General features: G+C 56.9%; 2 protein-coding genes across 4 annotated transcripts in view; both read left to right on the top strand.

Moving 5' to 3' along the window:
- The first annotated feature begins 1,416 nt into the window (after positions 1-1,416).
- ISOC2 (isochorismatase domain containing 2) lies at positions 1,417-4,183 on the top strand. Of its 3 annotated transcripts, XM_037888652.2 has the most exons (6): positions 1,417-1,490; positions 1,859-1,998; positions 2,745-2,957; positions 3,335-3,405; positions 3,678-3,795; positions 4,020-4,183. In XM_037888652.2, the coding sequence occupies exons 2-6, from the start codon at positions 1,867-1,869 to the stop codon at positions 4,098-4,100; spliced, it is 615 nt and encodes a 204-aa protein (XP_037744580.1). In that variant the 5' UTR covers positions 1,417-1,490; positions 1,859-1,866; the 3' UTR covers positions 4,101-4,183. The 3 variants fall into 3 exon arrangements, with proteins under 3 accessions (XP_037744580.1, XP_043390616.1, XP_037744579.2); XM_043534681.1 differs by lacking the exon at positions 1,417-1,490 and having other exon boundaries at positions 1,539-1,998; XM_037888651.2 differs by lacking the exons at positions 1,417-1,490; positions 2,745-2,957.
- A 5,245-nt stretch (positions 4,184-9,428) lies between these two features.
- SHISA7 (shisa family member 7) overlaps positions 9,429-20,694 on the top strand; it is a 31,533-nt gene continuing 20,267 nt past the window's right edge. Inside the window, exon 1 of the mRNA XM_037888189.2 lies at positions 9,429-9,611. The gene's annotated coding sequence lies outside the window, so the exon portion shown is untranslated. The remainder of the gene's footprint in view (positions 9,612-20,694) is intronic.

Genomic DNA, 20,694 nt, shown 5'->3' on the forward strand with positions numbered 1-20,694 from the left:
CCTTCGTCGCCTAGAGCGACCGTTTCTCTGGGCCAGGGTCGCCACTTTGCGCCCCCTTCTCATGCCAAAATCAGGCCTTGGCGGGGGGAGGGAGCTTCAAGAACTGGTTCTGCCCCCCTCCCCTGAGCTTTTGGGATTTTCTGCCTGAGAAAAAGGTCCAAAATCTCCCGCTTTTTACCCCTGAGCTTTGCTCCTCCTCTCCGTTTCACAGATGGGGAGACTGAGGCACAGGGAGGGGGTCTGCCGGCAGGCCAATGGCACAGCTGGGAATAAGCCCCAGGTTTCCTGAGGTCCTGGCTGGTGATCTATCCACTAGGCACCACTGCCTTGCTTTTCTCAGACCCCACCCCCCACCCCGTACCTCCCAGCCTGGCTCCAGGGTTACCTTCCTTCCAGCTCTTGTGCTTCTGGGCTGCCAGATTGGTCCCCTGCCCCCGAACCTCTCTGGGGCTCTCAAACCTGTTTCAGGTGGCTTAGTGGGTGTGGGACAGCCCTGGGCAGGGACCCCAGTGCGCCAGGATCTGTGCCCGGCTCTGCCCCCAGCCTGCCTCAGTTTCCCCAGCCGCAGGAGGCTGTTCCCGTCTGAACTGGCACCAGGTGAGTGTTTCTCTGAGATGGGTTTGATTAGTCGCGAAGGGCCGGGGTGTCTGACCATGGCGGAGCTCGGGAATGGGGGTCCCAGCGTCCCTGCCCCCGCCCCCGCGAGTCCCACAGCCAGGGCTAGTCACGCAGGGGCTCTAGGGGCGGCAGCCCAGGACTTCGGCTTTGGAGGACCCCCCCGAAAAAACAAGGGGCGCAGGTAGCTGAGACTGGAGGCACCCCCCACCTCCCCTAAAAGTGACAGGTGCTGGGGGGCCCCTTGGGAAACCCCCATGGGGCAGCCCCACGCCCCTAACATCACCCAATGAGGGAACCCCAAAGCCCCGCCACCTCCGACGTCATCCACTCCATGATTGGGTGGGGCGTGGTCTTTGGAACGTGTGTCAGCCCTCCTTCCTCTCTCCCCTGCGTGATTGGAGAGGAGCTAACGGGGGCGTGGTCTTTGAAACCTTCAGCAAGGCGGGACTTATTAAGTCATCCCCTCCCTCTCCTCCCTGATTGGGTGAGAAAGGGAGGCGGCGTGGTCTTTGGAACGTTGTGTCAGGCCAGCCTCTGTGTACATCATACCCCTTCCCTTCCCTGATTGGGTGGGAGGGGGGGCGTGGTCTTTGGAAAGTTTTGTCCCGCCAGCCTCTGCGAACATCAACCCCCTTCCCTTCCCTGATTGGATGGCGGGGCTGGAGGAGGGGGCGTTGTCTTTGGGACGTTCCGTTTGGCCGGCTGGGCCTGCTCTCAGCGCGCTCCCGTTGGCTGGGAGCCGAGGGGGAGGGAGGTGGTGGGGGCGTGGCCTACCCTGCTTGGGTGTCTCTGATTGGTCGAGGGTGGGTTTAGCTAATTAGGACCTTGGGGCGCAGCTGGTGGGGTGGGGGTGTTCTAGGGGAAGCGCAGAGGTGAGTGGGGCAGAGCGTGCAGGGGCTAAAGGGGGCGGGGCGGGGGTGCCGTGCCGTGCCCAGGGACCCACCCACAGGGGCATGGGCTGGTCAGGGGACCCTGTGAAACCGGGGCGCAGGCAGCCCAGCGCGCCCCACGGACCAGGCGGGCTGAGTCCCCCCCCCCGCCCCCCAGCGCTTAACTGGGGCACAAGCAGTTATTTCACTGACACACCAGCCCGCACTGCCTGGCCCCCAAACCGCGGCAGCTGCTGAGCCCGGAGAGATCAGAGTCCCCCGCAGGGCGGGGACTGGGCCCGGGGCCACCCCCGTTCAGGGGGCATCCGCTCCCCGTCCGGTGCCATCCTCTCCTCTTCTTCTGGCTGCAGGGGCAGAGATGGCGCTGGCCCGGCTCGGGAAGGTGTTTCCCAAAACCAGCATCCTCTTCCTGTGCGACATGCAGGAGAAGTTCCGGCCCAACATCGCCCACTTCCCCCAGATCGTGGCCGTGGCAGCGCGCATGTTGCAGGTGAAATGCCCCCGGGCAGTGATAGGGGTGCTGGGTTTGGGGGGGGGTCAGAAGGGGGTGCTGGGCCCTGGCAGTCAGGGCTGGCCCCAGTGCACAGCTAAGGGATGCTGTCCCGTTGCCCCAGTGTTTTATGCAGCTGTCAAAAAGTGGGCGCATCCCACCCCAGAGGTGGCTGCGTCTCAGCACCGGGTGAGGGGTCCAGCCCTTGGAAATGTGGTGGTCAAGAGGCTCCAGGAGGCAGCTGATGTCCCCGGGGGCGGGGGGAGGTTGCGCTTTCCGGGTGTCCTGATGAAAACAGGGCAGAAAGGGCCAAAGGACTATTAGGCAGTTGCAGACGCGGGCCACTGGATGGCGGCCTAACCCTGGAGGATTGATGGTCATTAGCACCCCGTGAAACATTTTCTACTATTTATAATAGTTCGGGAAGGGTTGGTGGGAATTCCATGTTATTTCATTTTACCCAGCCCGGGTCAGGACCCGCCCTTGGGGGCGGGTCTAGGAGGTGTTGGGACCTGCCCCCGAAGCGGTGGGGCCTGTAGGGGGGGAGCTTTTCGTTTTATGTTGGTTTATTTCACATTTCCAAAAATCACCAGGCTTTCATGATAATGCTGAGTATTCATCCCCTCCCACAGAGCTTATCTCTAACTGCTAGACCCCACTCCTCTCCCAGAACCCAGGAAGAGAACCCAGGAGTCCTGGCTCCCAGCCCCCCTGCTCTAACAAGTCCCCCCCCCCCCACTCCCCAGGTGGCGCGGCTGCTGGAGATCCCGGTGGTGGTGACGGAGCAGTACCCCCAGGGGCTGGGCCCCACAGTCCCTGAGCTGGGGGCCGAGGGGCTGAAGAAGTTCCCCAAGACCTGCTTCAGCATGCTGGTCCCGGAGGTGGAGCAGGAGCTGGGGGCACTGCCCCACCTGCGCTCTGTGCTCCTGTGTGGCATTGAGACCCAGGCCTGCATCATGGTACCCGGGGGGGCTGGGAGGGGACCCAGGAGTCTGGGTCAGTGCCCTTGTGAGAAGCTACCCACTGGGGATAGGACCCAGGAGTCCGAGTCAGTGTTTGTTGGGGGGTACGAGGCTGTCTGGGCCAGGGAAGGGCAGGGGGTCCAGGCTGGCTGGGCCTTGGCTGTGATGCGGGAGGGGAGGGGTGGTCCGGGCTGGCTGGGGCAGAGCTGTGGTGAGGGAGTGGAGGGGGGTGGTCCAGGCTGGCTGAGCCAGGGCTGTGATGAGGGGATGGGGCGTGCAGGCTGGCTTGGCCAGGGCTGTGATGGGAGGAGCGGAGGGGACGGGGGGGTCCGGGCTGGCTGGGCCAGGGCTCTGACCCATCTCCCTCTCCACAGAGCACAGCGCTCGACGCCCTGGAGCGGGGACTGGATGTTCACGTGGTGGCCGATGCATGCTCCTCCAGAAGGTCTGGCTGTGGGGCTGGGATGGTGGCAGACAGGGGTCCTGGCTGGTAGAGGAACTGGGGGCACGGGGAGGAGTTCCCGGCAGTCAGGACTTGGTGGGAGTTGGGGGCGGCCTGGGCTGGAGGGGGCTGAGATGAGCCTGGCTTGGGGGTTCCCAGCAGACAGGACTGGGGGGGAGTTGGGGGGGCGGGGACCTTAGCTGGCGGGGATGCGGGGGAGGGGGAGGGACCCCTGCCCCCCCACCCATGGCCACCGTGATGTCTCTCTCCCCCAGCCAAGTGGACCGGCTGGCGGCCCTGTCCCGCCTGCGGCAGAGCGGTGCCTTCATCACCACCAGCGAGGGGCTGATCCTGCAACTGGTCAGAGATGCTGCCGACCCCCGCTTCCGACAGGTACCCCCCTGCCAACCTGCCCCCCCAACCAGCCCCCCTGCCCTGGGGCCGAATGGGAGCCGGCGCCCCCTAGAGGGGAGAGGCCCCGTTCCCCACCCCCTGAGCTAGCCAGTCTCTGCTCTGGGGTTAGATGGGAGTCGGCGACCCCAGAGGCAAGGGATGGGGTGTGGGGCCCGGGGCCTGTCCATCAGTCTGGCGTCTCATGCTCTGTTCTATCCTTCCAGATCCAGAAGTTCATTAAGGACCCGGCCCCGGACAGCGGCCTCCTCTCCCTGTTCCCGGGACAGAGCCCCGGCTTCAGCTAACCCTGTGGCCCCCAGACCCCGTGGCCAGGCCCCCGAGCACATGGGAACAGGGCAGGGCTGGAATAAACCCTTCAATTCAGTGATCAGCTGGCACCGTGTGTGTGTGTGTGTGTGTGTGTGTGTGAGAGAAGGGCTGCCCCCTGCTGGTGTCTGTGTGGGTGTAAGACGTGCTGCCCCCTGCTGGCATGTATGTGTCTTTGCCTGTCCGCTGTCGATCGACCCTTTTGTTCAATATCTTCATAAAAGATCTGGAGGATGGTGTGGATTGCACCCTCGGCAAGTTTGCAGATGACACTCAACTGGGAGGAGAGGTAGATATGCTGGAGGGTAGGGTTAGGATACAGAGGGCCCTAGACAAATTAGAGGATTGGGCCAAAAGAAATCTGATGAGGTTCAACAAGGACAAGTGCAGAGTCCTGCACTTAGCAAGCAAGAATCCCATCCACCGCTACAGACTAGGGACCGAATGGCTCGGCAGCAGTTCTGCAGAAAAGCACCTAGGGGTTACAGTGGACGAGAAGCTGGATATGAGTCAACAGTGTGCCCTTGTTGCCAAGAAGGCCAATGGCATTTTGGGATGTATATGTAGGGACATTGCCAGCAGATCGAGGGACGTGATCGTTCCCCTCTATTCGACACTGGTGAGGCCTCATCTGGAGTACTGTGTCCAGTTTTGGGCCCCACACTACAAGAAGGATGTGGAAAAACTGGAAAGAGTCCAGCGGAGGGCAACAAAAATGATTAGGGGACTGGGACACATGACTTATGAGGAGAGGCTGAGGGAACTGGGATTGTTTAGTCTACGGAAGAGAAGAATGAGGGGGGATTTGATAGCTGCTTTCAACTACCTGAAAGGGGGTTTCAAAGAGGATGGCTCTAGACTGTTCTCAGTGGTAGCAGATGACAGAACAAGGAGTAATGGTCTCAAGTTGCAGTGGGGGAGATTTAGGTTGGATATTAGGAAAAACTTTTTCACAAGGAGGGTGGTGAAACACTGGAATGCGTTACCTAGGGAGGTGGTGGAATCTCCTTCCTTAGATATGTTTAAGGTCAGGCTTGACAAAGCCCTGGCTGGGATGATTTAGTCGGGGATCGGCCCTGCTTTGAGCAGGGGGTTGGACTAGATGACCTCCTGAGGTCCCTTCCAACCCTGATATTCTGTGACCCTCAAAGCCTCGTGCCCCCCATCAGCCCCCCCAGTCTCAGCGCGCTCCCATTCCCAGACAGTGTCCCTCCCCCACTTCCCTCACCCCATCACCCCCCAGTTCCCACCCCTCTGATCCCCCTCCCACCTTCCCCTGCGGGGGGGGCACAGATGTGCTCAGCCCCCCGATGTCCGCCCCCCCACTCCTATTGCTCCTAGTGCCAGCCTCCGACAGGGGCAGGCCTGGAACATAGACCCAGCCGGTTACCGTGGTGCTGCCGTCTCCAGGGCAACGGGATTATGTTCCATGCCGGGAACATCGGTTAATTGAGCAAATTGCCACATTTTGCTGATTCCAGCGACAGCCCCTTCCCCTCCCCCCGGCATCCCAGCCTCCGAGAGCAACCCAGGAGCCCCCGCACCTGGATGCGGCCCCTCTGGGGTGGGGCACGGGGGCTGGGTATACAGGGACCCCTTGTCCAGGGCCGGGACAAGGCCCCTCTGGGGTTAGGTGTGGGAGCTGGGTATAGGGGGACCCGGCACTGGTACGTGGCCCCTCTGGGGTGGAGCACGGGGGCTGGGTATACAGGGACCCCTTGCCTGGCGCCGGGACGCGGCCCCTCTGGAGTAGTGCATTGGCCTTGTTATACAGGGACCCCTTGCCTGGCACCACATTGCAGCCACTTCACTTTGAAAGTGAATTAAACTAAATTCAAATTAATAAAATTCAGGACATTTTAATTCTGAATGTGCATCCGCCCATGGATTTAAAATGGCTCAACTAAGTCATTGAAAAAGGTGATAAAGGGTTAATAGTTTGTCAAGAAGGGGGTCACGAGGACAGTTAATCCACTTTCAGAATTAATTTGGATGAGTTAAACCACATTTTATCCCTGTGTGGACGGGTTTAGTTCAGTTTCAGGATATGAAGATAAAGCAAAATCAGGACACTTGAATTTGGAATGGGCGCATTCACGCCAGAGCTTAATAAGGTTTAACAAATTCACTTTGAATTCAGACCTGGAGTTGATCTGGATTAACCTTCCCAAGTGTCCCCGTGTAGACAAACTGAACCGAATTAAGCAGGGGTTTCTAATGCAGACTAACCAGCCTGCTGTGCATTCCCACCCACGGGGAATCCAGTTCCGTTGCCCTGGTGAGGATGATCTCTCACAGGGTTAACAGCGTCACTGGCATGAAGTGCGTCTCCTGGCCTGTTTATGCCAACGCAGCCTTGGGGGCTGGAGCGGGCGCAGGCGTTGTAGGCTGGGCTGTAAAGGTTATCCAGGCCTGGCGGGCACAGAAGCTATCCAAGCTGCATGGAGGGAAGCCTGGGTCAGTGTCAGCATTGGGGGGATGCTGGATTTGTGGGGGAACCTGATCCCGTCCTGTCCCCCCCAGCACCCTATCTCCCCAGCCTGGGGCTAGGGGGTGCATCCCTCCATTCTCCACCCCTGGATGTTGTCACATCCCCGGGCAAGCCAGCAGCATGTCCTGTCTCCAACAGCCCGGTGCCCAGTGCCAGCTGGGAGCGTAAGCAAACCCAGGGGCACCAGTGCCAGGCCTGGGGATGGGTAGAGAGGTGAGAACAGGGAGCAGCTGGGCGGGGGCAGGGAGATGCTGCCTAGCTGGGCTCAGTAATAGAAGGGGTCCGTGCCTCCCATCTGGTGGTGTGAACAAGGGCCTGTTGGGGCAGGGGAGGGAGCCTGGTGTGAGTTGTGGGGGGCTGCAGGAGGTATAAGGAGCCTGGCTGGAGCTGAGATCCAGACCCCCCCTTTCCTGAATCCCTAGTGCCCCCCCCTTAGCTCTGATTCCCCACCCTCTCCCCAGCTTGCCCTCCAATCCCTTTTTATCCTCAGCCTCTCGGGGTACAGCATCTCCTGGCCCTGGGGGATTTGAACCAGGGACCTCCAGCACTGAAAAGAGCCACCTTGCTCACTTGAGGGAAAGGAGTGACTCTGTGAGCGGCTCACGATAGTAGATTGTCATCCTTCTAAGAGGAAGAACTCCTGGGGGACTCAGCAGCCTGCTGGGGATCCCCTTTCAAGTCCTTTCACGGGTTTCCATGGTGTTTCTTTCGCTGTCAAAATTGTGCAGCAAATGCGCCCACCTCTGGGGTGCACCTAAGAAGTCTGGTTCTTCTTGGGCTACAGGCAGTGTGGGCTAGCAGGTAGAGCCCTGGGCTGGCACTCCGAACACTGGGTTTTATTCCCACTTCTCCTTTGGGTGACCTCGAGCAAGTTGCTTGCCTTCTCTGTGCCTCAGTTTCTCCTTCACAAGGGACCTGCTGTGACTATCCCAACCCCCTGGAGTGTCGAGGCCAGAGACCAGCCCCTAATAATTCCCAGCACAGAGTGTTTAGAAAAACAGCCCATCTTGATTTAAAAATGGCCCTGTGCTGGAGAATCCACCACAGTCCTTGGGAAAGTATCCCCATGGTTAATTACTCACACGGCTCAACATTTACACCTGATTTCCAAGCGCAGGTGGTCTAGCTTCAACTCCAACTCTGCTAGACGAAGAGCCCATTATTCAATATTTGTTCCCCATGAAGACAGGGATCGAGTCACCTCTTAACCTTCTCTAGCTTGGGCTCCTGAAATCCGTCACTCCAATCGTTCTCGTCGCTCTTCTGTGAGCCCTCTCCAATTTATTGGCATCTTTCTTGAACGGTTGGCACCAGAACTGGGCACACCCGGGCCAAATCCAGAGGCCCAATAGCCTGTCTGTGCCCACTCTAGATGCCCCTGTTTGCACATCCTGGGATCGTGTTAGCCCTGTGGCCTCAGCAACACGTGGGGAACTCAGGGTCAGATGATTGGTGTCCAAATGTTTCTCAGATTCGCCCTGCCCAGGAGAGAGTCCCCCAGCCCGTAAGCATGACTGGTGTCCTTTGCTCCTAGGTGGACATGTTGGTCTTTACCCATATTAAAACACCCGTTGTTTACTTGTGCCCGGTCGCTCTGAATTGCCGACCCACCTGCTGCATTGGTTTATTTTCCCCAATTGTCGTGCAAAGCTCATCAGTGGTGAGCGTATGTTTTCTTCCAGGCCGTTGATGAAAATGTTGAATAGTGGAGGGCCCAGGGCTGAGCCCTGAGGAACCCCCCCTGGAAACCATCCCGCTCCATGACGATTCCCTGTTTGCAGCTATATTCTGAGATCTATCAGTTAGCCAGTTTTTAGTCCACGGAGCATGGGCCGTGGTAATTTTCGAGCAGGCTAGGGTTTTTTTTGTTTTCATCAAAATGTCGTGCCTTCATCGGCCAAGCTCGGCATCTCCCCAAAATAGCTAGCGAGTGAGTTTGACAAGCTCTCCTGAGTTTCAGCCCCCCACCCCACGCCCTTTCCACCATGCTGGCTGGCCATGGCTCGGGGGTCCAGCCCCTTCTCTGCACGCCGTGACTTGGCTTCTTTTTCTTTAATCTTGGTCCCAGGGTTAATTTGTGAGGAGGAGCCAGCCCTCCTGCACCTCCTGCAGGTGAGGCGTCCCATGGGGGCCTTAGGAGGGGAGTTAGCAAGATGCACCAAAAGTTACAGGGTCATGGCCAGCTGACTGGCTTGCTGTTTCTTCATCCACATTTGCTTGCTTGCTTGCTTCTCTTTCAATCTATTGAGCCCCCCCCCCCCATAGTTTCCTTCTCTCTCTCTCTGCCCCCCCGATCAACCCCACCACTTTAAGCTAAACCAGCCACCAGCTCCCCAATCCCCCCTTCCCAACTGAATGCTGCAAAAAGGATGGAGACGGACAACCCGCCCCGGCCAATCAGGCGCTCCTGCATCCCGCTCCTCAGCCAATCAGAAGCTGGGAGTTCACCCTTTTTGTTAATGAAACCTTCCCTCCCCCCCTTCCTGGGGTAGAGGGAGTGGAGAGCAGAGCGGAGGGTGGGGGGGATTTCCAGGGATTGGGAAAAAAAGGGGGGGGCTGTAATTACCCCCCCATTGGGCGGCCTCAACCAATGGAAAACCTCTCCCCCCTCCCTATCCCACGGCTGGCCAGCCAATGGCATGGCCCCAGCAGAATGTCTAATTCACCCGCTGGCTTCCCCTCCCCAGCCAAGGATTTGTGGAGGGGGAGGGGGGTGTCAATAGAAAGTGCGGAAAGATTTTATTTTTTTTTTGGGTAGGGGAAAGGAGGGGTGGGAGGGGTGGGGCACTGGCCTCTGTCCAAGCCGGGGCTAGACGAGGGGGCACCGGGCACGAAGTGGGGGCGCTGGGCACCGGCTCTTTCGTCCTCCTCCCCCCCCCGCCCCCCATCTTTAAAAAAAAAATCTTTTTTTGCATCTGCCACTGCGATATTTTTCAAGCCGAAGTAAAGGCACTTGGGGTTTTGTAAACGGGAGCTGGTTTTCTACTGGCGGGTCGAGGTAAGAGCGAGCCCCCGCGCCAAGGCACCACCCCACCCCATTTGCCACCTGTGCCGGTTACGGCCTGGCCCCCCCACTTGGGCGCCTTCCTCCAGGGAAGCCGGGTGCGGAGGGGCGCGTTCGGGCAGCATGAGCCACGGCCCAGAGGGCACGGTGAGGGGAGGGCTGGTGGGCAATGCTTACCTTGTGCCAGGGCTGAGCCCTGGCACCTCTGGGCTCGGCAGTTCCTCGCCCCGGCACCTCTTTCATTACAAATTAAGCACGGAAGGAGGCTGTAACTCTGTGTGTGTGTGTGTGTGTGTGTGTGTGTGTGTGTGTGTGTGTGTTTTCTCAGAGCAGCTGATGCCTCTGGGGGCTTAGTTCTTGGGTGCCGTTCTCGGGCAAAGAGGGGGGGCCCGCTCAGAGACGGGTGTCATACAGGATGGGTGCCTTGTGTTTGTGTGAGTGTCTCGTTGATTGCAGCCTGGCATGAGCAATGGGGCTTGTGTGTGTGTGTATGTGCTAATGCCGTTGTGTGCATCACGGTTTGTGCTGATTGTGTGAGAGCTGGGGGGGGGGCAGGTGTCGAGGGTTGTGTTGAGTGTGTGTGAGCGAGTTGGGCTGTGTGTCAAGGGTTGTGCACGTGTGTGAGTTGTGTGTGTCAAGGGCTGTGTGTGAGAGAGTTGGTGGGTGGGTGTTGAGGGTTGTGTTAAAAGAAAAGGAGTACTTGTGGCACCTTAGAGACTAACCAATTTATTTGAGCATAAGCTTTCGTGAGCTACAGCTCACTTCATCGGATGCATACTCTGAAACCTGAGGGTTGTGTTGAGTGTGTGTGTGAGAGAGAGAGCCAGTGTGTGTCAACGTTTGTGCTGATTGTATGTGTGAGCGGGGGGTTGGGTTGTGTCTGTGTGTGTGTGTGTGTGTGTGTTTGGGTGTGTCAAAGTTTGTGTTGGTTTGTGTGTGTGTGTGCATGTGTGTCAAAGGTTGTGCTGAATGTGTGTGAGAGAGTTCAGTTGTGTGTCAGTCTTTGTGCTGGTTGTGTGTGTGAAGGTTTGTGTTGATTGTGTGTGTGAGTTGGGTTTGTGTCAAGGGATGTGTTGATTGTGTGTTTGAGAGAGAGCAGTGTGGCATGGTTTGTGCTGAGTGTGTGTGTATGAGAGAGGGTTCAGCTGTGTGTCAATCTTTATCTTGATTGTGTGTGCTGCTATTGTTGATTGTGTGTGTGAGTTGGGGGTATGTCAAGGTTTGTGTTAACTCTGTGTTTGTGTGTGTGTGTGTGTACTGCTTTTGGTTTGTCTGTGCTTGTGTGCATGGAAAGCTTGTGTTGATTGTGTGTCAAGGTTTGGGGTGGTGCGCGTGTGCTGCTGCTGTTAGGTTTTGTGTGCATGACCTGGTGTGCGTGTGCATGCGTGTGGTGTGATTGTGATGACTCTTGGGGCATGTGTGTCATGGCTGGTGGCCATGTGTGCACTCCAGTTTGTGTCAGTGTGTGAGACACACAGCATTTGTGCTTTGTGGGGGTGTTGTGTGTTGTGTGTGGCTTCTGCTTTGTATGTGTGTGTGAGACAATTTGTGTGGACATTGCTGAAGTGATTTGTGTGTGTCCCATATTGCGTGTATGTGTTGTGGTTATTTTTAATATGAATCCAAAGCATCTGAATATATCCAGCTTTTCTCTTTGTAATTCTTGGCTTAAGACCTCCAGGAAATACACCATGCAGGATCTATTTGCATTTTCTATCACACAGACACAAACACGCGCACACCATCTAATGCTCTCTCTCTCTCACATACCCTGAGTCAAACTGATGCGAGATGACTTCTTTGGTATTTTCCTGGCTGGAGCATACGAAGCTGATGAGCCATTTAAAAAACAACAACTCCTCATTGCCGCATCTTCCGGGCTTTTGACATGTTTATTCCTCTTTAAGGAAACAGGTGCCGTGTGTATGTGCCTAGAAACGTACACCGGTGGCCGGGTGTGTGCCCGTGCACGTGTGTTGTGTGTCAACGACTGTTAAGAGCGACTCATCGACGATCGGTCACTTGCCGATAATCAATAACCAATTCATTGATAACCGGGCATTTCACTGGGCTTAGAGGTGGGATTCGTTCGATAAATCTGCCTGGATTGGATTTATTGATTGCCGGTTGGCAAAGAGAGGTGCACCGACAGTCCTGGACAATGGTCGTTCTCTGCCAGCCTGCATCCCAGCCGAAGGTATTAAATATCCTCGTTCCTCTTTAGATCAGGCCTGGAACGATAGCATTTCCTTCTTTTGGTGCAGGCTCCGTCTGCACTTTGGTTGATTTCAACATTCTCCATTGCCTTGTGTCCAACAGCCTCAACACCTCAATGTTTAGCCCCTTTTTAGGGGGGCTGTTAGCCGTCACACCCCTTGCATTCTAGCATTATAACATCGCTTTGCCGCCATGGTGAAATCTGCACAAGGCTCAGTAAAATGCTGCTCCTTAAAGTTAGCTTAACTGCAAAGGATCCTGGGATGCTCGCTCACTGGGGCTTTCTTTGGCCTGTTGTTGGCGGTGACAGCTACCCCGCGTTGTTAGGGTGTGAGTTAGTCTCCCGGTAACACGCCCTAAATGGGTTGTTACACACACACGCAGCTGACAGCTTCCAGAACGGTTACCTTGAGCCGTCGACCAGTTCCTTTAGCTAGCGGTAACCCGGCCGTCGCGTACGAACCAGGACATGTTCCAGGGGGCCCGGAGGGAACACAAGGCCAAACACACGGGTGAGCCAGTTGTTGTTTAGCCACGGAGTCGGTACAATAGGCGACACTTGCTGAGCCATACGTGGGATCTCTGTCCGAGGATGTGCAAACAAAGAATGTCTCCGGCTGGTTTAGGGAATTGTTAGCCTTTGGCCTGCTGCTGCCAAGATGTAGGCCATGGGTGGCTTTGCGCACCAGTTATAAGTTTAGGTGGCGAGATACAGGGCTGAAGTGTAGGGCCGAGGGAGGGGTACAGTCATCCCGCCTCCCCTGTGATCTCCTTACTGTCAGTTGCAGAGTCCTTGTCGGAGATTGGGACTGGTGTGCACGGCTGAGCGTGCGTGTGTCCGTGATTGTGCATGGCGGAGTGTCCGTGTGTCCAGGACGGCACGGCTGAGCAGCCGTGTGTGCGTGCATCAATGGTTCTGCACGGTGGTGTGTCTGTGCGTGTGTGAATGATGGTGCATGGCCGAGAGGTCGTGTACATTTGTCCATGATTGTGCACGGCGGAGCGTCTGTGTGCATGGGTGTGTCAATGATTGTGCATGGCTGAGTGTGTGTCAATGATTGTACATGTGTGAGGGCTGCATGTAGTCCGTTAAGGCACCCGTGAGTGCTGGGGAACGAATGTGTGGGCCCGTGTGTGAGTGCACAGGTGTGTGTGTGCAGGTGTGTGTGTGTGAATGGTTGTGTGGGGCCGGGCATGGGAGTGTGTGTGTGCAGGTGTGTACATACTTCGGGTATTCGGAAGTCTGCAGCCTCCTTAAATTCTCCTTCAGGGACTAGTCCCGCTGTTGCTGTCAATGGGTGTTTGCCCCCCGCAGCTGACTAGTTAACGCCCAGACAGTTGGGCCAGGGATGGTGCACATGCTGGGGGCGACTTCCCTGGGGGGTGGAATCGCTCCCGGTGTGGGGCATGGACGAGACGGAGAGATGGATGGAGGGGGGTGAGGATGGATGGCCGAATGGATGGATGGACAGACAGACAGACATGTGGGGTGGGGGATGGATGGATACACAGACAAACATGGGGATGTATGGATGGACAGAGAGATGTGTGGGGATGGGCAGACAGAGGTGTGGGGATGGAGGATGGACTGACAGACTTGTGGGGCTCAGGAGCTGGCTCGGACCCCTGCTTGTGGGGCTGATGGCCCTGCTGCAGCCCCGTCACCCCCCGCCAGGGCCCTGTGAAAGCCCATTAGCTCCTGTGGGGCTTTGGCAGGGCTGGGGAGTGTACCCCCCCCCCGCCCCCGCTCTCTGAAGGGGAAAGGGGATGGGGGGGGAAGAGACAAGGTGGGGGATGGGCTTGCAGTTTCCATGGAGCTGTCGCCATGGAAACAGCACAGGCTGCCTGGATCCTTTGGGCTTCGGGAAGCTGTCGGATGAATGAGGAATGGGGGGGGGGGGTGTTTCCATGGCAGGGCCCGATCCTGAGGGATCAGCAGGCCCCAGGGAACACCCCCACTGCTGGGTGTGGGGACGTGTGTGTCAGTGGGGACCTACACAGAACAACCTGGCCAAGGAGCCCATCTCAGGACTCCTGGGTTCTCTCCCTAATACTGAGAGGGCAGGGGTCGGTCTAATGGTTGGGGGGAAGGGGGGCTGGGAGCCAGGACTCCTGGGTTCTATCCCTGGCTCTGGGAGGGGACTGGGGTCTAATGGTTAGAGAGCGGAGGGGGAGGGGGCTTGGAGCCAGGACTCCTGGGTTCTCTCCCCGGCTCTGACAGGGGAGCAGGGATGAGGGTCACCACCTGCCCAGGTTTTCCCAGTGCCGTCTCTTTCCCGAGGTAGCCGCGCCGGGGAACCCGTCTGGGCGTGGAGACCGCATGGGGAGCTGCACGGTGGTGCGGATGTGGGCACGTCCCACACATCTAGGACCCACCCCCTGTGCTTTTGCATCCTGCGCGGGGGCGACTGGCTCGGTGAGCCCCAGACCCTGCCTGGTTTCCGGGGTGCAGCAGCCTGGGCGCTGCTGGCTTGGGCCCCCTTTCACTGGCACAAGCAGGGCCCCCTGTGCTGTTAGCCATGGGGCGATTGGAGCAGCTAGGCTGGGGGGCATCTCCTCTCGCCCAGCCCCCTCCTCCTCTACTGGCCAGGAGCAGGGGATTGTGGGTCATTGCCCCACCGAGGGGCATTCTGGGAATGCCTGCCCCATAGCCACGCTGCCAGGAACAGGGGATTGTGGGTAATTTCCTCTCCAAGGGGCATTCTGGAAATGCCTGCCCCATAGCCACACTGCCAGGAGCAGGGCATTGTGAGCAATTGCTCCTCCGAGGGGCATTCTGGGAATGCCTGCCCCATAGCCACACTGCCGGGAGCAGGGGATTGTGGGTAATTGCCCCTCCCAGGGATCTCCGCTTTCTCAGTGGCTCTGTCAGGAATCAGGAGCAATGGCTTGTGGGTAATTGGCCAACGCAGGGGCATTGTGGGAGCAAGGGGAGCCGAGGATTATGGGTAAATGGCCAATGGGTGGCTGTGCATTGTGGGATAGCTGAGGTGCCCGTGTCACAGCCGTGGCTGGGCTAGGCCCCCCCTGCAGTGGGGGCATGCGGTGGCCCGGGCGTTGAAGGCGCAGGGTGGTGGCGGGGCCGGCGATGTGAGAAGACACCAGAGGAGGGTGATGGGGTGCATGGCGAGGCCGGGGCTGCCCTGGGTCAGGCGCAGGGCAGTAGGGAGAGGGAAGGGGAGAGACACAAAGGGAGGATGAAAGAGACAGATGGAGAGTGAATGGCAGACACCTGCTGCAGAGACACACGGGGACACAATGAACTACACACACACACACGGGGACACAACGAATTACGCACACAGAGACACCCAGGGACAGAATGATCTACACACACACAAGGACACAACAAACCACACACACACACACAGAAACACAATGAACTATGCATGTGTACACACGCTCAGGAATACAACGAACTACACATGCGCACACACACACACAAAAGGACATCAAGAACTACACACAAATAGGGACACAACGAACTACACACACACAAACACGGGGACATGAAAGGCACACAGACACAAACATGGGGACACAATGAACTATGTGCACACACACACCTGCACAGAGACACAAGGAATTACACACACACAAAGGAACACAATGAACTATGCACAAACACAGGCACAGTGCTCCAGAAACACCATCACCTACCCAAAGACTCCAACACATGCAGATTGTCACCCAGACACAAAGACACAAACGCCGAGGTCCAGAACACACCTGTAAACACACAGACTCACACACACGCTAACACACCCTCACAGCTACACATGCTGACACACAGTCACACCTGAACACACTGTAACACACTTCCATAACCCTCCTGCTCACCCTCAGAGCTACTCCACACGTCCTGAAGAAGGTGAGTGCTGACAACAGGGTGAGAGGGACACAAACTCAGTGACACACAAACACACCTAGCGACCCCCCATGCACTGCCCCAGCCATGCAAACACAAGAACACACATACACACCCCTCACTAACACCCTGCTGTGGATTCACACATCCACTAACAGTCACAAACTGGGCAGGGAGGGAACACAGGGGAGTCTGAGATCTGGGGGTTCCCAGGAATGTGATACAGCAGAGGGGAGACGGGTGTCTCAGATCCGGGGGTTCCTGGAAGCCGTGATACAGCAGAGGGGACATAGGGGTGTCTCAGATCTAGGGGTACCCAGCGACTGTGATACAGCACGGGAAGATAGGGGTGTCTCAGATCTGGGGGTTCCCGGGGGCTGTGATACAGCAGAGGAAGATGGGGTGTCTCAGATCTGGGGGTTCCTGGGGGCTGTGATACAGCAGAGAAAGATGGGGTGTCTCAGATCTGGGGGTTCCTGGGGGCTGTGATACAGCAGAGGAAGATGGGGTGTCTCAGATCTGGGGGTTCCTGGGGGCTGTGATACAGCAGAGAAAGATGGGGTGTCTCAGATCTGGGGGTTCCTGGGGGCTGTGATACAGCAGAGGAAGATGGGGTGTCTCAGATCTCGGGGTTCCTGGGGGCTGTGATACAGCAGAGGGGACACAGGGGTGTCTCAGATCTAGGGGTACCCAGCGACTGTGATACAGCACAGGAAGACAGGGGTGTCTCAGATCTAGGGGTACCCAGCGACTGTGATACAGCAGAGGAAGATGGGGTGTCTCAGATCTGGGGGTTCCTGGGGGCTGTGATACAGCAGAGGAAGATGGGCTGTCTCAGATCTGGGGGTTCCCGGGGGCTTTGATACAGCAGAGGAAGATGGGGTGTCTCAGATCTGGGGGTTCCCGGGGGCTTTGATACAGCAGAGGAAGATGGGCTGTCTCAGATCTGGGGGTTCCCGGGGGCTTTGATACAGCAGAGGAAGATGGGTGTCTCAGATCTCGGGGTTCCTGGGGGCTGTGATACAGCAGAGGAAGATGGGGTGTCTCAGATCTGGGGGTTCCCAGGGGCTTTGATACAGCAGAGGGGATGCAGGGGTATCTCAGATCTGGGAGTACACGGGAGCACTGTTCCCTGTAAGCCGTGTGCGTGTGCGCACACACACAGATCCTAAACCCTGCCCACACGGCGAAACACCGCGCGCACAAACATTTGCACAGAAGCACAACAATTTGCACAGAAGAAATTTTTTGCACACACGGCCTGTCAAAAATTAGAGGGAACATTGCTCAGGAGCAATGATAAAGCAGAGTGGACACAGGGGTTCTCAGATTTTGGGGTTCCTAGGAGTTGTGATGCAGCAGAGGGGAGGCAGGGGTGTCTCATATTGTCACGGACTCCGAGGTTGTGCCTACTCTTGGCCCGTACAGTCCCTGGGGGGAACCCCCTTCAGTGTGACAGCCCTTCTCGGGGGTCCACTCTCTCTCGGCTGTTAGCCCCCTCCACCTCCTGGAACCGCACCTCTCTGAGCCTTAGCACGCCTGTCTCTGCCGTGGGCCCCCTCAGGGAGTCCACTCGCTCTGACCCCCGGAGCCCCCACTCCCAGAGGGAATAATGCCCCCCTGATCTCTAGCCCGGAGCGACTCTCAGCCAGCGAAACACAGGAGGGTTTATTGAGCGTCACTCTCAGGGCCTCAGGCCTGGCCTCCAACAGCAGAGCTCATCCAAGTGTCCCCTGCATCCAGGTGGGCTCTGCCTGCTCCCTCTCTCCAGCCCAGAGCCGCCCCCCCCCTTCCCAGCTGGGCATCTGATCTCACCGGCCCCAAGCCCCGCCTCTGTCCATTGTCTTCTCTCCAGGTAAACAGGATCACCTGGGCCCCCTCTCCCCCCTTCTGCCCTCTGGCTGGCCCCCCTCTGGCTGGAATTCACCGGGGTCCTCTCTTCACAGCCCATTGTCCTCCCACTGGCGGGACCCTGCTGTGACTCCTGAGCTGGGCCTCCCGGTCACCAGGTCACCAGTCGCTGGGGTCTCCATTCTCCAGGCCATTGCCTGGGGTCCCAAGTTCCCAAGCAGGTCCCCTGTAACAACAAACTCCCTCTCCCATCACCCCTTAAACCAGTAACACCCAGGGAAACTGAGTCCCATCCCCTCTGCATGCAAACCATTGGAAATCAAGGAAAAACCAAGAAAACCCCCCACTTCGTCACACTCACATCTGGGGATACCTGGGAGCTGTGATACCGCAGAGGGGATGCAGGGGTGTCTCAGATCTGGGGGTACCAGGGGCTGTGATACAGCAGAGGGGATGTAGGGTTGTCTCAGATCTGGGAGTTCCCAGGGGGGCTGTGATAAAGCAGAGGTAACACAGGGGGTCTCAGATCTAGGGGTACCTGGGGGCTGTGATAAAGCAGAGGGGAGGCAGGGGTGTCTCACGTCTGGGGATACCGGGGGTTTGATACAACAGAGGGGATGCAGGGGTGTCTCAGGTCTGGGGATACCCGGGGGCTGTGATACAGTAGAGGGCAGGCAGGGGTGTCTCAGATCTGGGTGTAACCAGGGCCTGTGATCAAGCGGAGGGGATTCAGGGGTGTCTGAGATCTGGGGGTACCCAGGGGCTGTGATACAGCAGAGGGATGCAAGGGTGTCTCAGATCTGGGGGTACCTAGGGACTAGCCCAGAGACCTAACTTAGCTTTTCATTTAACGGTAACTCAAGGACACCCCAGGCCCGTGGTTTGAGTCTTTATGATCAAGTTTGAGGCCTATGAGCCTTAGCATAAGGGGCCCAAGGGTGACGCAGAGTTTTGGGGTCCTGACAACATTTGGGGGCAGCGGCATCTGTCCCAAATGATACCGGCCAATTGCAGGAACACTGAACCGATACCACGTTGGGCTATTCTAGGAGAAAAACACCCTGTCTCCTGGAGGTGAACCCTTCTCCCACCTCTGAGTCCTACCCGGAAACCCAGCCGCTGCGTTCACAAGGCGACGTGGGGAGCATCCGTTCCGAACTTTGCTAGGCCTTTCCTGGACCCGGAGAAGAGCTCTGGGCAGCGTGAAAGCACGTCTCTCTCTCTGTCAGAAGTTGGTCCAGTGAACTATATGACCAGACCCGCCTTGTCTCTCAAATATCCTGGGACCAACGTGGCTGCAACAGCCCTGTCTAGTAAAATGTTGCAGTCATGGACTATTACGCTGCTCTTTGGTACCATTCCTTTGATAGACTCACACCCTTTCTTGGGGAGCTGGTGGTAGCAAAACAGATGGGCATCCTGCTCCGTCCCTGGCATGGCAGAGGAGTCTGATGGTCTGGACCTCCCCCTTACTTGTCGATCTGGGCCGGATGGGTGCTGTGGATATTCATACAAATGCCCATCTCTAACTTACTCACCCTAGTGATGTTGGGGTGTCCTTCTGCGACAGGTTAGTCTATTACCCATCTTCACTTAAGATCATCGGTATCAATTCCTTGCCAAGGCAAATTTTGCGTGAAGCATCGGATTGCCTGGCTTCACCCACATTGCTGTGACTGGGGCATTTGGTCCACTGGATGGGGGACACCATGTTTTGTGACTGGCGTGTGCAAGACCCTTGGCTCTTGAAAGCTGTTGACCATTGTAGTGGTGGAGATATGGCTGCTGGTTTTGTATCTGTTGATCTGGCCGGGTTTGGTGTTGCATTGAGTTCGTGGTTCCTGGTCTGTGGGGAGCTTGCTTCTGCTGATGAGCTTGGAAAGGTTGGTGGGTTGTTGAAAGGCCAGAAGAGGAGGTTCAGAAAAGCTTTCTCAGAATGGGGTCCCCATCAAGTATGGGTTGTAGTTGTGGGGTGTTAGTTTAATAGGCAGCAGGTTTAAAACAAACAAAAGGAAATATTTATTCACTCAATGCACAGTCAACCTGTGGAACTCTTTGCCGGAGGATGTTATGAAGGCCAAGACTATAACAGGGTTCAAAAAAGAACTAGATAAATTCATGGAGGATGTGTCCATCAATGGCTATTAGCCAGAATGGGCAGGGATGGTGTCCCTAGCCTCTATTTGCCACCTGTCAGAAGACAGGATACTAGGCTAGATGGACCTTTGGTCTGACCCAGTCTGGCCGTGCTTATGTTCTTAACTAGGCTTGTGCAGTCAGGGGAGGTTTTATTTCTGTATTGAAGCAGGTTCTCTTGGGGTATTTGTCTCACCCGTTCCATGATGCGATCGACTTTTCCGGCGGAGTGTCTTTGTTTGGTGAAGGCGGTTTTCAGCGTGTTAAGGTGAATATCCCGGACTTCCTTCTCGGAGCGTATTCTGCAGTATCGGAATGCCTGGCTGTAGATAACAGACCCATTGGTGTGTTTTGGGTGGGGACTGGATCTGTGATGGTAGCCAGCGTGATCCATGGGTCTCTTGTATATGGTAGTCTGTCGGGTTCCAGGGTGGAAGAGGACCGTGGTGCCCCGGAAGTTGATCCTAGTGTGGGAGGATTCTAGGGGTGGTTCTTGAAGCTGTGGTGGAAATGGACAGGGGAGTTTGGGCCATCTGCCCACGGGGAAAATATCATCGATGTAGCTCAGGAGCATCGTTGGGTTTGTGGTGCATTTGCCCAGAAATTCTCTCGGGAGGTGGCCCATGAAGAGGGTCGGCCTATGGGGGAGCTGTGCGAGTGCCCATGGTCTAGACCAAGCGTTTGTTGTCGGATGTACAACTGTCACGGCTGAGGATGAACTGGCTGTGTTTGGCCACGCGTCTGGGGTGGATCTCCGAGGGGCGTCCATTGTCCCGCAAATCTCTGAGGCGGGTGGAGATGATGGAGATTTCACAGCCTCCCTGGGCAATTTATCCCGGTGCTTAACCACCCTGACAGTTAGGAAAGTATTTCCTAATGTCCAACCTAACCCCAACTTGCTGCAATGTAAGCCCATTGCTTCTGGTCCTGTCCTCAGGGGTTAACGAGAATTTTCTCCCTCCTCTTTGTAACATCCCTTTATGAACTTGAAAACTTATCACGTCC

Source organism: Chelonia mydas, chromosome 23 (assembly GCF_015237465.2).
Source record: "Chelonia mydas isolate rCheMyd1 chromosome 23, rCheMyd1.pri.v2, whole genome shotgun sequence".
Classification (NCBI taxonomy): domain Eukaryota; kingdom Metazoa; phylum Chordata; order Testudines; family Cheloniidae; genus Chelonia; species Chelonia mydas.

Excerpts from the sequence above, each read along its gene's own strand:
- ISOC2 (XM_037888652.2), top strand. The coding sequence starts at position 1,867 with ATGGCGCTGGCCCGGCTCGGGAAGGTGTTTCCCAAAACCAGCATCCTC. Across the intron at positions 1,999-2,744 it reads TGGCAGCGCGCATGTTGCAG|GTGGCGCGGCTGCTGGAGAT; the intron begins GTGAAATGCCCC and ends CCCACTCCCCAG. Across the intron at positions 2,958-3,334 it reads AGACCCAGGCCTGCATCATG|AGCACAGCGCTCGACGCCCT; the intron begins GTACCCGGGGGG and ends CCCTCTCCACAG.